Source organism: Pimephales promelas, chromosome 6 (genome assembly GCF_988280905.1).
Source record: "Pimephales promelas chromosome 6, fPimPro1.hap1.1, whole genome shotgun sequence".
NCBI classification, from domain to species: Eukaryota; Metazoa; Chordata; class Actinopteri; order Cypriniformes; family Leuciscidae; genus Pimephales; species Pimephales promelas.
The window spans coordinates 7,052,882-7,069,084 of record NC_142774.1 but is presented as its reverse complement, the minus strand read 5'-3'; the positions used below and the strand labels follow the sequence as shown (position 1 = coordinate 7,069,084).

Here is a 16,203-nt window from a genome sequence, read left to right as displayed (position 1 = left end):
GTTGACCTAGCCGCTAGTGTCGTATAGCAAACAAACTAACACGTAGTCTAACATTATAACTTTCAACACACATTTAAATGCCGTTTAGTGTGATCGTGTAACGTTAGACCAAGTGAAGCAGCGCTGCATTACCTCAAGTTTAATTCGTCTAATAAACTGGCCTGTGTGAGTAATCCAGCACTTGCGGATAGTTCCTTGTGATATCAGTCTTTTTAGCAATCGCGACCTGCTTCATACCACTGTAATGGTCATAAACATGAATGTTTGCGCCCATCCATAAACATTATTAGATCCATCATCTTGACAGCAAGTCCCATCATTCAGCTCATCACTGCGTCACCAACCTACGCCTTTGTTATTGTTGGAAACTGCGCCCTCTAGTGACGAAAAAATCTTACATATTGTGCCTTTAATTAGAAACTAAAACAGCCAGTAGGTGGCGGTAAATGTATAAGACATTGAGTCATTCATTCATTCGATCCGTTCATATGGTTGATTCATTCACGAATCAAGTAAATGACTCTATGAATCACCTGATTGATTCGCTCAAAACACAGAATCATTCGGTAATTGGTAATAAAACAACACTTTGTTACTCTGAGCCGCACAACAGCTCTGCTCTGGCTTTAAAGAAAAATTAGCAAAATTAGACACTATTGTGTCTAAAATGTAACTATTTATTGAACTGTTTTATAAATAAAATCAATATCACATTTGCACTATTCGGGACAAAAAGAGCACTTGTGTGATTTTGTGGATTTGCGCAGGTTACATGTATAATAATGCTAAATCATTTGATATAAAAATGAGACTAAAGTTCATACAGAGGTGTTTTTGTTTTAAATAGTGCTGGTTTGAACCAAAACCCCAAATTAAAATTCAAGTCATTAGCATGTCCTGATGCATCGTCACTGCATTGAAATGCACCCAACTGCCCAGTCACTCTGTCCACAGATTTAAAGGGGGTGGCGAGACGCACAATCAGGATTTGTTATCAACACTTGAGCCATCCCCAAGAATCACAGTCAAGTCCGTACAGCTCAGCGGGAATCTGCCAAACATGAGATAATCCTACAGCGGGCTGATCTCACAGTCTGCCGCGCTAAAATGCCTCCAGCTCTGGGTTTCCAGGGAAATTTGTTTATCGTGCCCCCCTTTTTTTCTTGGACAGTGCTGTTGTTTGTTTGTATTCTCGTTTAACAAATAGGAAAGAGTGAGATTCAAGGGCTAATGAGAATCATTAGTGGCAATTGCACGTTTGTTTGCAGAGCGGACCTCAACACTATGAGAAATGCTGATTTGTTAACCTCACACCAGAAATTTGACATAATCGCCACATAACTCGTTAGATTTGAAAGGATATCAAAGCATCTGAGCACTCTCAAAAAAATGTTATGGTGTCTTTATTTTTGTTTAATCAACAGGTTACACATACATGGGTTAAGTTAAACAAACATAATTGGTTCATGTAACTTCAACATTAAGTAATTTTAAGCAACCCGATTTAAGTAGTCTCAACGTGAATTTTTAAAGGCTTCATGACATGATTCAGGTATTTTTTATATTCGTTCATCCATTAATATTTCATTTATTTTAGTGACGCATAATTTAATTTAAAGACTATAGCTAGCTATTTGCTAGCTTTAGCACATATTAGCATATCAAATGCTAAGTTTTTCATGCTCCTTCAACCAAAGCAGTCGAAAACAATTAAATCAGTCAGAATTCTCCACTCTTCTCCAAAATTGTAACCCATTGCAATTTAAATGGTTCTAGTGATTCCAATGTAATTGAACATTAAACACAATTACACACTATCAAGTCTTCCCCTATTCTAAATTTCTCAAAAAAAATAATAATAAAAAAACAACATAAAATAACACTAGTTTTAACATTAATTCAATCATATGCTAAGCATGCTGGTAACTACACTGTAAAAATGAATGCGCTTTTTCTAATAAAAAAAAAATTGTGGCAAGTTATTAAGCTCAATATTAGTTAAATTTAACACATTAGAATTGAGTTAGAATTAATCAAATGAATTCCTTAAAAGTTAACCATTTAAAATGAGTAAAACTTAAATTTTTTTTTAAAAAGTACATTTAAGTCACCATTATGGTGATCGGTGTTTGTTTTAAAATTGTTTTTCTCCTTCAGTGATTCTGCTTGTTAACATCAGGTGCCTTCAATGTTGGCAATATTAAAAGAGTTCTTAATCTTTGATATCTGTCTGTTATTCAGATATTTTTGTTTATTTTTTTGGTGTAAACCTTACTCATTTTAAATTGTTATCTTTTAGGGAATAATTTGATTATTACTCAATACTAATTTGTTCAGTTTAATTAATAATATTGCTTGTAATCTGTTGCTACAATTTTATTGATTAGAAAAAGCGCATTAATTTTTACAAGCACCGCCCAGTTTCAGTTTTATGCAACACAAATCAATCATGTAATCCAACACAAACAGATTAAGTAAACTTAAATTTGACATATATTCAAGCAAATTGAACACAATCAAATTAAGTTTGGACAAAATGGCAGTTGGCTCGCACTATACTGCCACCCTCTGGATGTAAGAGTTTTTTACTTAACATAAATGGTTTGTGTTTAGACAACGCGTTAGGATTTTGTACTGTTAATTACATAGACCTTAACAGAAAAAAAAAAACATTTCAACTAGTCAAAAACAATTATTATAAGTAAGCTAAATATAAATATATTATGTAAAGTGCACAACCTCCCTAGTTCAAGAAAGCAAACCTGGCAACCGCCAAAACGCACTAAAACCTGAAAAAATATAATTTATTAACATCGTTCCATTGTGCTCTTTGTATACAACGTCCAAAATCCAAATGAGCAAAAGATTTCCCATTCATAATCACAATGCCCATAAAGCCTCAACCCTCATGTTTGATTGCTGACAAAGGAGTCTCCTCAAATCGAACCCCGCCTTTATATTACCATGACAATATCCAGTTCCTCTAAGGGCAGATTGGCCATGCTTGTCCCAAACACGCTGGCAATAACGGAAGAGTCACAGGGGTCCGCTGTGAGCACAACAGGAAGTCGGAGAGAAACGCCCCATTATTGAGTCCTCCATTAAAGCTCATTCAAGCAGATGTGACCAACACAGCTCCTCTTTTAAGAAGCTTTAGTAAACCGCTGTGTGTATTACACGATTGCCTCGGGCCTCTCATAAACACTGCAATTACAAGATAACGCACCATTGGTCTAGTTGTGTCCAGAAAATGAATTGAATATGGTTACATAAACAGTGCAAACACACACCCTATGTTTTCCCAAATTAACAACTCTTCATGTTTCTCCATGTTGCAATGAAAACGTGGTCACCCACCCTTCCCCCAACCGCTCACTCACGGCATTATTATTATGGGTGTGTGTGTGTGCATAAGGACTGCAGTAGTGTTTGTCAACACACATTGCCGATGCCGATAATGATATCTAGAGAGCAAGGATGCTAATGGGTCATACATCTATTTGTGTAAAGAGATGAAATGGGACAAACATCACACACGCCACACTTTCCAGAAATGAAACAGGATATTGAGAGTGAGAACAAGTGTGAGACAGAGAAAGGAATTACTATGTGCATTTATGGGGGTGTAACTCAATGTTCTCCAGGGAAAGCCATGTGTGTGTGTGTGTGTGTGTGTGTGTGGAGATGGAGAAAGCGTGTCTCCAGGGAGCAGCTGCCATGACACTGATACACCAGACTAATCAGACACGTGCCACTTGGAATTCAATTAACGCACACACACACACACGCACACACACACACACACACACACACACACACACACACACACCTTCAGTCCAAAAACCGACTGCATTTCCTGATTCAATACACAATTCTAATTCAATTACATTTTTGGTTAAATTGGATAGTAAAATAAGCCACACATAGCAGAGAAATGCAACTCATTATGCCCATTTTTACCAATAAAACCAGAAAAATTCCAATAAATAAGGAATCTAAATCCCAGTGACCCTAATTCTCATCTCTGTGACCTTTCACCTCTGGACTAACCTCATATACCCTGTGCGAAAATCACTTATGTGCAGCTCAAGGTCACAGGTGAAACGCCTCCTCATCAGCGCTCTTAATAACCGCGGATGGACGTGAGGAACCCGATGAGGTGTGTGTTGAGTCACGCTTATATGGTACAAGACACTGATGAAGTCACTGAGAGCCAGGAGAAATGCAGGTGGCATAAAGCGGTTCTTATGACTGAAAAGCACCTAAAAACACTTTTCGCATCATAAATGGTTGAAATTATCAGGTAGTATGTAGGGACAGCAATGAAAAAAAAAAAGATTTTTGCTGCTTGTTCAAATTGCTTAATTAAAATGAGCTTAAAGGAGTAGTTCACTTTTAAAAAAACTTTTGCTGATAATTTACTCACCCCCATGTCATCCAAGATGTCCATGTCTTTCTTTCTTCAGTGGAAAAGAAATTAAGGTTTTTGATGAAAACATTCCAGGATTTTTCTCCATATAATGGACTTCATTGGGAACCAAACGGTTCAAGATCCAAAAGACACTTTCAGTGCAAACTGCAAACTGTTCAAAGGGCTTTAAACGATTCCAGGCGATGAATAAGGGTCTTAGCAAGCGAAACAATCGCTCATTTAAAAAAAAAAAAGTTTAAGTTATATAAGCTCAAATGCTCGTCTTGCTCTGTTCTGTGATGCTCGTTCGTGACTCTCCTGTTCGAACTCGTTCATCAAAAATGAACTAATCTTTTTTCCAAGTCATTTGGTTCATTCAACAATTTTTTTTTTTAAACGAGCGATCGTTTCACTTGATAAGACCCTTATTCATCGCCTGGAATCGTTTAAAGCCCTTTGAACAGTTTGCACTGAAAGTGTCTTTTGGACCTTGAACCGTTTGGTTCCCATTGAAGTCCATTATATGGACAAAAATCCTGTAATGTTTTCATCAAAAACCTTAATTTCTTTTCCACTGAAGAAAAAAAGACATGGACATCTTAGATGACATGGGGGTGAGTTAATTACCAGCAAAAGTTTTTTTTAAAAGTGGACTACTCCTTTAAGCAACAAAATTGCTATACATTTGATTGTATATTTGATTTATAATTGTCGTTTATTTGATTGTGTTCAATCTGCTTAAATATACGTCAAATTTAAGTTTACTTAATCCGTTTGTGTTGGATTACATGAATGATTTGTGTTGCATTAACTGAAACTGAACGGTGCTTAGTTCCCAGCATGCTTTGAATAAGTTGAAATATAAACATAAAAGTTGAAATTAAGTGTTATTTTGTGTGTTTTTGAGAAATGAGAAAAGGGGAAGACTTGATAGGGCGTAGTTGTGTTTAATGTTCAATTACATTGAAATTATTACAACCATTTAAATTACAGTGGGTTACCATTGTGAAGAAGAGTGGAGAATTTGGTTAGGCTGAAGCATTTAAATCTTATCATTTATGTTGCTAAAAAGTGCTACTGATAGTAAATAGTTGATTAATGTGACACTAAAATAAACTATATTGTATTGGATGAATAGGATATATAATTTAGAATACCGGAATCGTATCAATTGGTCTAAAACACTGCAAACTAGTTGGGCTGACACTATTAAATTAAGTTGTGCTGAACCATAGTAAATAAGTTGAATCAACCTTAACAAATTAAGTTCACCCAACACAAGTACATTCATTTGGAATAACAGAATTGCATAATGCTGAAATAAAGCGAGTTAATCATGTGGAAATCATTTCAATGATTTTTTTATGTTTTATGTTTTTTATTTTCTTATAAATAAAGCGTCTTTATTGGCATAGATGATTTCACAAAGAAACTTAAACATCCATAGAACCTTTGCATTCAACAAAGGTTCTTAATAGATCATTAAAATATTCTTCACGCTACACTGTAAAAAATATTTTCAAGATTTGTTATCACAACATATTTTCTTTTGTCAAATCAACTTTAGAATAATTTATTTAGTTGAGATAACTTTTTATTTTGAGTTTCTGATGGTTAAATTAATCTACTTCATTGTATTAACTCACTTTTTCCAGTTCAATCAACTTAAAATTAAGGCAACCCAGTTTACTTGCTTTTTTAAGTTAAACCAACAATATTTTTTACAGTGTAGCAATCACAACATTTTTTCTTTTGTCAAATCAACTTAAATAATTTATTTAGTTCATATAACATAATTTTGAGTTTCTGATGGTGAAATTAATCTCCTTCATTGTATTAACTCACTTTTTCCAGTTCAATGAACTTAAAATTTTAAGGCAACCAGGTTACTTACTTTAAGTTAAACCATCAATATTTTTTACAGTTTAAGAACGGTTCACATTTAAGCAATCCAATTTAAAAATGTTCGTCAGATTGGAGTGAAACGCATTTTGCACAGTTTTAATGTCTTATCCACAATAAAAACCATCGCCTGATCCATATATAATAAAGTCTGGGAATTGACCCCTTCAAAGACTCTACCCGTAGGGTAAAAATGGATGTGGATGCTTTTTTTCCCCTTTTACTGCAGATGTCATTGGGTAGACGCTCTCCTGTCTTTCAACACACAAGCTTCTTAACAAGCTCCCTTGAGACGAGCACTGAAGGAGATGCCCATCCACGCTCTCAGGTCAAAGAAAGGATATGTTCACCATAATAAAAGACCTCCAAACACAGCTAGTCTGGAGGCTGAAGCGCTCCACCGCTGGATGAAATGAGAGGGAGGAGTGTAATAAATTAAATACATTTATTTATGAGTCATTGTGGAAATAACAGTTCATGCTGCACACATATACCCCTAAATACAACTAAATAAAATTTACATTTGAATAAAAAAAGAAATAAAATGTGAGTTTTAGAAAGTGTATGACAAATAATGATCATGAAATGTTATATGGGATTTATGTTAATGTGTTTAGGTGTATGTGTGTGTGTGTGTGTGTGTGGGGGGGGGGGGATCATTGGTCACCCTCTGCAAATATTACAGGGATAGTACAATATTTCAATTTAGAAACATTGGGAAAGATGTTTATCTGTGGCCAATTATCATACATTAGCATGCATTAGCACACATTACAATTTCCTAAAGTGAATTAGATTGGACTAGTTCCGTCAGACTTTGTTCATTGGTGCGTGTTGTAGAACGCACAAAATCTAAATGCAAATCAATTAATAGCACCGATTCTAATAACAAAAAATACATTAATGAGAGTGTGCACAAGGGATTTTGATCCATGTTAAAAGAAATGAAGAAAGTGACGAACACACTCGCAATTAGGTCGTAAATGAAACGCATTAAGAACATCATTACCCAATGTAACGCATGGCGCAAGCAAACGCGAACGTCAACGTTGCTTCCATGATATATACCGGAAGCTATTGTTCTTAATTTGTTCATTTATGAAGCAACATCTTTAGCAATTGAGTAAATAGGACCTATAAGGACTATAGCACACAATGGGCTTCATTTCGAATGAATTATTATGTATAATGTTACCAGGACTTTGTATATTTTGAATTGATTCCAGACACGTGTAGGAAAATCTCCTCTGGCCGTTCCACACCAGCTGCACTGCTGATAACCATTACCAATCAGCCATATGTGCTGTGACGGAGGTTACAGGAAGAAAGGAGTAGATTAAGTGCTTGTGTGTGAGGAGAGAGAGAGAGAGAGAGAATGAGAAGAAAGGAAAAAAGGGGAGGGAGAGAGAACTGTATGATGGTACAGCAGGGTAAAAGCTCCACTTAAAAATGCTCTTTTTTTCCTGGTAACAATTGTGTCGATGAATTATTTAAATTTTTTGGACTATATTAATGGAGCAACCAAATTTGTTTAACTAGACACAATTGAAGGGATAGTTCTCTTTGAAATTAATTTTTGGTATGTTTTAGCTTACCTCAAGAGCATCCAAGATGTAGGGGTCTTTTGTTTCCACAGAATTTTCCATTTTGATATTTTTAGGTCAAACCGTTCTTGTCTGTCAGTCATATAATGGAGGTCTATGGTCACCATACAGTAAAAACTATGTTCATTTTTCTCACATAAACTGCTCGTTTCGTGTCTTAGGCCATTAATGTGTACTTAGATCTACGAGTCATTAAATCATGTTTAATTTGGACTTCTCTGTGCATGCTCTTTGAGGTGGTGACCATAGAGCTCCATTATATTACTGATAGACAAGAACGGTTTGACCTAAAAATATCAAAATTGAAACTACTGGGGAAACAAAGACACCTACATCTTGGATGCCCTTGAGGTAAGCTAAAACATACCAAAAATTAATTTCAAAGTGAACTATCCCTTTAAGTAAATAACTACCAAACTGAACCAACTTCAATAGTTTGGGGTCAGTAAGTCTGTTATGCTCACCATGGCTGCATTTGTATGATCAATACAATAACACAGTACAAATTGTAATATTGTGAAATATTATTTCAAGTTAAATTAAGCGTTTGCTATTTTAAGATATTTTAAAATGTAATTTATTCCTTTTTAGCATCATTAATCCAGTCTTCAGTGTCACACGATCCTTCAGAAATCTATTTTTAAATTATTTTTAATATTTAAAAGTTATTTTCTGCTTAATATGTTTGTGAAAACTTCGTCTTGAAAAAAAAAATGACTTGGAAAAAAGATTAGTTTATTTTGATGAACGAGTTCGAACAGGAGAGTCACAAACGCTCATCACAGAACAGAGCAAGGCGAACATTTGTGCTTATAAACTTAAACTTTTGTATTAATTTTTTAAATGAGCGATCGTTTCGCTTGATAAGACCCTTATTGATCGTCTGGAATCGTTTAAAGCGCTTTGAACAGTTTGCAGTTTGCACTGAAACTCTTATTTGGACCTTAAACCTTTTGGTTCCCATTGAAGTCCATTATATGGAGAAAAATCCTGGAATGTTTTCATCAAAAACCTTAATTTCTTTTAGACTGAAGAAAGAAAGACATGGACATCTTGGATGACATGGGGGTGAGTAAATTATCAGCAAAAGTTTTTTTTTAAAAGTGAACTACTCCTTTAAGACCTTTGGGAATAAAGGGTCCTTTAAAACTGAGTCAAGATCTACACAGAACCCCAATGAACTTTTTCCCCCTACGATTGTACAGAGATCATGTTTCAATGAGCATCTGCAGACTATTCAACAAAAATTAAATATTAAGAGTACACTCCTCATTACTATCACTTAGTAACACTATCCATTCACACTATCAAATGGACACTAAATGTAAAGAGTCGTGAGAAATAAGTGAATAATTCATTTAGTCGCTTTAGACCAGCTCTCCTCTTTAAAAATAAAATCAGTCATTGGGATAATAAACAATCAGTCTGTTAAACTGGGCCTTGTTCACCAAACCAAGTTTCACGGCTGTTTAAAAGTTTGGGGCCAGTAAGATTATAAGCTAAAGTAATAGTTTTTTGCAACATGGATGCATTAAATTGCTCAAAAGTGTCAGTACAGACAATTTGGTGCCGTGACCCGGATACAGAATCTCAGCTGAATCTTGAAACTTCAAGCAACTGTCTCAGTTTATACACAGTTTGAATTGGAACCTAAATTATACATTTTATAAATTAGTAATATCACAACATTTATAATGTTGCTGAAGATTTCTTTCAAATAAATGCTGTTCTTTTGAACTTCATCAATTCTTAAATTCATAAAATAATTAAATGTAAGGGGAAAAAAAAATTTTTCTACATTGATCATAAATGTTTCTTGAGCAGAAAATCAGCATATCAGAATGATTTCTGAAGGATCATGTGACACTGAAGACTGGAGTAATGATGTTTTATATCACAACATGCAATCCTAACACTATCACGTGTTTTCCACTGCTGTATTATACCTGCCCTACTGCAATGAAGTTCATTAATAATGGCAATAATAACAGTAACAGCAATAAAACAACCAATTTCTCCCTTGCCTTTAGACAACTAAACAGTCGAGACCAATTAAATTTTCTTGATCACCTATTTGAGTAGCGTTTTTGAGTGCTGACCCTATTAAACACAGTTAATCTGATTAGCCCACTGACCTCTCCCCTACTGACCCTCATACACACACTTGTTGACAGCCTGAAGTGTTGACCAAGAACATAATAGCACTGATGATCACTGCAAACCAGCTAATAAAGAACAGCTGTGATTGTTGAGTGAGCATAACCTGAGATCATGTGTGCTTTCAGTGTGCATGGTTATAAACTCCATTGGATGTCGGTGCTGTGGTGCGCTAGACGTCTCTGTGGTGGATTAAATATTTACTGTTTCTATGAAAAGAATCGAGGGCCTTGTTTAGATGCCCTCCGATTTGGTATAACGCTGAAATTCTGACTAATCCACTCATACAGCCTGAGGCACCTGCCTGTCAGCTCCTATTCTTCACACAGGATGGAAAAAACAACACACACATGCACACGCAAAAGTTTCCTCATCCATATGGACACGCAAAGAGATTTCATGAAACACATGCACTTTTTCCACCAGGTACAAATTATTACTTCAAAGGCAAAATGACAAGTTCACAAGTCTTGTTTTCTGAATTTTGTTTTTCAAACTTAAAGGAGTAGTTCACTTTAAAAAAAAAAACAAAAAAAACTTTTGCTGATAATTTACTCACCCCCATGTCATCCAAGATATCCATGTCTTTCTTTCTTCAGTCGAAAAGACATTAAGATTTTTGATGAAAACATTCCAGGATTTTTCTCCATATAATGGACTTCAATGGGAACCAAACGGTACAAGGTCCAAAAGACAGTTTCAGAGCAAACTGCAAACTGTTCAAAGAGCTTTAAACGATTCCAGACGATGAATAAGGGTCTTATCAAGCTAAATGATTGGTCATTTAATAAATAAATAACAAAGTTTTAGTTTTATAAGCTCAAATGATCATCTTGCTCTGTTCTGTGATCTCCTGTTCGAACTCATTCATCAAAATGAACAAATCTTTTTCCGAGTCAATTCGTTCATTTCGTTTGTTGAATGAACCAAATGACTCGAAAAAAGATTTGTCCATTTTGATCAGGAGAGTCACGAACGGACAGAGCAAGGCGAGCATTTGAGCTTGTAAAATTTAAACGTTGTTATTTATTTATTAAATGAGTGATCATTTCACTTGATAAGACCCTTATTCATCGTCTGGAATCATTTAAAGCCCTTTGAACCGTTTGGTTCCCATTGAAGTCCATTATATGGGGATTGTTTTCATCAAAAACCTTAATTTCTTTTCGACTGAAGAAAGTAAGACATTGACATCTTGGATGACATGAGGGTGAGTAAATTATCAGGAATGACTACACTTAAAGTCATAGCATACCAAAAAAAAGAAAATTCTTTTACTCATCTTGAAAGGTAAAGGGCGTTAAGTAACCGGACAATGTGAGCGACAGTTTAGCCAATCACAACACACCCGCCCAAACTAACCAATCTGAGCTCACTCCCTGTTTCTGAGGGAGTGGTTTCATAAACTCAGGAAGTCAACCGCTCGTTCAAATGACAGAGTAGAGCGCGGCTTACAATGAAGGTGAAAGTATGAAAAATAAGACTTAAAAAAATGAAAAACCATGAATACATGTTATATTGCACCTCATAAACACAATCATGCGAAGAAAAAAAGAAGTAAACCACCCCTTTAACATTCGGTGACATATGATCTAAATAGTACATTTATTGTAGTATTGAAAATTTGCAAGGCTGCAATTCCCCTGGCTGGCCACTGTTTGTCGCCACTAAAACTTATGACTAATGTGATCATCTGTGGATAACAAAATGATATATTCTGAGGAAAAGTTTTTGTCAGTCTGTCAGGACCAATGCAATTTTGGACCCCATTGACATTCATTGTATAGAAAAAACAAAACATTGAGACAGAATGAACCAAATGACTCGAAAAAAGAATCGTTCATTTTAATGAACGAGTTCAAACAGGAGAGTCACGAACGCGCATCACAGAATAGAGCAAGGCGACCATTTATAAAAATTAAACTGTTATTTTTTTATTTTATTGTTTCGCTTGATAAGACCCTTATTCATTGTCTGGAATTGTTTAAAGCCCTTTGAACAGTTCGCAGTTTGCACTGAAACTGTCTTTTGGACCTTGAACCGTTTGGTTACCAGTGAAGTCCATTATATGGAGAAAAATCCTGGAATGTTTTCATTAAAAACCTTAAAGCAATTTTGGACCCCATTGAATTTCATTGTATAGAAAAAACAAAAAATTGAGACATTAAGTTTTTGCGTTCCACTTTTGGTTTGGGTGAGTAAATAATGACAGAATGGTCATGTTTTTTTTGGTAAACTATCCCTTTAAGGATAAAAGTATTATGTTCTCTATCGCAATAAACACATTCAACATCCCATTTTTGTTCTCTCACAACAAACACACGTTGAGGGCTCACCGCAATCCGCAGCAGTGTCCCCTTCACTGATGCCCATCTGTCTTGCCGGCGGTCAATGACCAGGATGAAGCCGACCCCCGTCGAGCTGAGACTGAAAATCAAAAACACACCATCACCATGGCAGCAAGGGCGCACACACACACTTCCAAAAATCATAAACATTGACATGTCAGATACCTTAAAAGCCATCATTAAACAGGTTTCCACTAACTAACAAACACACTGCAGTCATCCTTACACATCAGACTGGTAAATTAACCAGCAACACACATATTTCATTTATGAGAACACATCTGCATTTGCCCCCACACACAAAAACGCAGCCAAAAGCATATCAATACACAGAGACGTACGTTGAGACGCACTAGCCCAGAATGCAAGCGTAGCGCAGAGATGCTGAGCTGGATGCTACGTCCATCACCATGGAGAACGCTGCTTTTTAGTGACCAAGGCAGTGGAAAAATCCAAATGCACACTCCTGATATTTTTAAAAAAAGCAGCTTGGATGTACAGAAACAACCCCTAATGCTGATACTCCAAGTGTCCTTCGGTGGATTTCGATGTCGTCAGATGGTTTCTTTCTTCCCTTCAGTGCACCTTTGCTTTCAGCCCCTCTGTTTATGGTTCCATTTGAATGAGTGCCACCGTAGGCACAGACCGGGAGAACAGCTACATTTCGCCTCCCCCTCTACAGCGACCAATCGTGCAGCATCAGGTGCTCCCTCTCGACCTATCAGAGCTCAGGAGAGCGCTGATGGACAGAGACCCAGAGACTAGCTTGAATCGCGAATACAGAATGTGGGTGAGGATTGATAATGAAAGCTCCTCCCGATAGAAACTGGCACTGCAGATACTCGTGTATCAAATCTGCCGCCATTACACTGACACACAGATTGTGTGTCTCTTCTCCTGGCTCACGTTACCGCTCCCGCCTTCTCCAGCAGATTTTCACACTCCCCATCCCTTTTCTCTCCTCTCAAGCCCACCTCCCCTGTCCCCCTCTAACTAAGCCTCTGGCTGTTTTTCTCAGGAACGTTTGTTCTTCGAGCCTTTCTTAGCGGAGGGTGAGATTAAGAAGGAAAGGAGAGAGGTGTAAGGGTCTTATCAGCCTCTGTGTGGAGACTCTGCGCTGACATTGACTAATGACCTTGAGTGTCTGTCAGTAATAAAGATCAGAAATCTGATTACAAACATCACTGTAATTATAACCTTCCATTCAACGGCTTCTAAAGCCATCGGGTGCTTCATTGCACATGATTTATGGTCATACTGGTGCTCAGTCCATTACTGTTTTTAATTATTGTTCGGTGTTGTTGGTGCATTTTATTAAGAGCGACATGTAATATTTTTTTAAATTATAGATAGTTGGACGCTTTGAGTTAACAATGGGACGAAGATATATTCAATAGAGGGCATTTGCATTTTCATTGTTAACACAAAATATATAATATAAAATATATATATGGGTTCGACTGTAAATTGTTAAATTGATTAAAATATTAAATTTTAACATCGTAGATGTTTTGCCAGAAACCACAGAGTAAATTGAGGACAATGGATGAATTTTACAAATAAATTGTTTTGGTTATGATTTAAAAAAAAAAAAAAAAAAAAAAACTTATTTGGTTATATTTCATAAAATAAAACGGCAAAAAACATACAAATAAATAAAAACAAACAAACTAAAATAAAAGAAACAAAAATCAAAATAATAAAATTAAATAATTAATTGTGGCATAATTTTCAACCTGATTGCATTATGTGCCCAGAGAATAGCAATGATGTTTCATTTAAATTAAGCATTAATGCAAGGCAGTAAAACATTTTTTTTTATTGCATTACAATATATTGGGGCTAAACGCATTTAAAGGGATAGTTTACTTTGAAATTAATTTTTGGTATGTTTTAGCTTACCTCAAGGGCATCCAAGATGTAGGTGTCTTTGTTTCCACAGTATTTTCAATTTTGATATTTTTAGGTCAAACCGTTCTTGTCTGTCAGTCATATAATGCAGGTCTATGGTCACCACCTCAACTGAGTTGATATATCAAAATCGTCTTCCATTGCGATTTCCTGTATATTAAAATATGTTTAGATTTTCAAAGTGAAAGGTAAAACTTCCAAAATCTCTGTGTAAACGAGTGACCTACATGCGCGAGAGATTCCGGCACTTGCGCAGACAGAATACTTGGACGTGGCTGTGGTTACAAGAGGTAAAAAATAAATAAATACCGCTCGTTTCGTGTCTTAGGCCATCAATGTGTAATTACATTTACGAGTCATTAAATCATGTTTAATTTGGACTTCTCTGTGTATGCTCTTTGAGGTGGTGACCATAGACCTCCATTATATGACTGACAGACAAGAACGGTTTGACCTAAAAATATCAATATTGAAACTACTGCGGAAACAAAGACACCCACATCTTGGATGTCCTTGAGGTAAGCTAAAACATACCAAAAATGAATTTCAAAGTGAGCAATACATTTAACTGTAGTGAAAATAATGCCACAATGCAATTAAAGCTTTTATGGTCAAAACATACTTTCTTTTGTGTTGAAATATGACTAAGGCACATTCTTGAAGGTTTTCATGACGTTAACCCCTTTATTTCACAAGCTGCTGTATTTTGCTCCCTGACTCCTCTCATTCACCAAATCAGAACCAAATTAAAACCCCATCGGCCATTTTCAGCATGAATAAATCCATCTAATTACTCAATCACCCCCTCTCTCTGTTGCTCACGGGAATAATGGGGATGCAAGAGAGAGTGACAGAAAGGACCAGAATCACTCTTTCATTAGAATATTAACAAGGGGTGTTAAATTTAAGAGGATTTCACAGGATCAGCAAATAGACCAATGCACCACTGAACTGATATATATATATATATATATATATATATATATGCTAATTAATTAATAATCTATTGGTTACTTCAAAATGGCATTTCAAAGTCAATAATAACAATAAATGTATTTCCCTGAGAATCTCATCTATTCAGATTATTCACAAACTAAGAATGCATCTGTAAAACAAGGGGCAATAAGATCACCTTGTTAACCATGTACATAATTACCCATTCTAATTTAATATGCATGATGAATATTAATGAGGCACCAGTCACACACACAGGCAGGCAGTCTCGTCACATATTCATTGGATTGCAAAAAGTGTGATGTTACAATGGGAAAGCATTAGTTTGCCCCCTTCTGTCCAATTCAAGAACTAAACCACCAAAATATGTCTCCTCCAGTCTCTCATATACATTCCAGTGATATACAATCAGAAATTAAATACATCGTTTTAGACTTTTTATTCTAGATTTAGATTTTTAATAATTCTAACAGGATTTATTTATTAATTGCTCCCACACCTTTCAATTGCTGATCATCACTGGATTTTAAATCGTGTTCGATTGAGGCATGTTTGGAATCAGATTAGAGTATTAGAATACATTAAAATATGTTAAAATATTAAATACATGTCTCCAATAAAACCCTCAATGATGACTGAGGTTATCACACTGGTTTGCATGCAAGTCTACACTATCTACAAGCACTTCTTAAATAATGACTTTACATTTCAGAGATTCCCATGAATCCTGGTTATTTTTGTGTAAGTGCTGAAAATGACCGATCCCTCCCGTTTTCTCACCTGGGAATGCTGGTCAGGTATGTCAGCACATTGTGAAACTCCTGTTCCTCCAGCTCACCAAACGCCGGGTACTCTGGGAAAATAATGATGGGGCTGCCATTTTGTCCTCGGCCACCTGGAAACGCAGATTTGGAAG

At 35.9% G+C, this 16,203-nt stretch overlaps 1 protein-coding gene across 15 annotated transcripts in view; it reads right to left on the bottom strand.

The window, feature by feature from the left end:
- The window catches only part of mcf2la (mcf.2 cell line derived transforming sequence-like a), an 87,008-nt gene that overhangs the window by 28,316 nt on the left and 42,489 nt on the right, over positions 1 to 16,203 (bottom strand). For 14 of the 15 annotated variants that reach the window (XM_089132038.1, XM_089132033.1, XM_089132034.1 and 11 more), the window contains exons 3-4: positions 16,068 to 16,182; positions 12,411 to 12,501 (exon numbers count right to left, since the gene is read on the bottom strand). In XM_089132038.1, the coding sequence (XP_088988164.1) occupies positions 12,411 to 12,501; positions 16,068 to 16,182 (206 nt within the window). Of the gene's footprint in view, positions 1 to 12,410; positions 12,502 to 12,763; positions 13,228 to 16,067; positions 16,183 to 16,203 lie in introns of those variants that run through there. The other variant, XM_089132042.1, reaches the window with a different exon arrangement.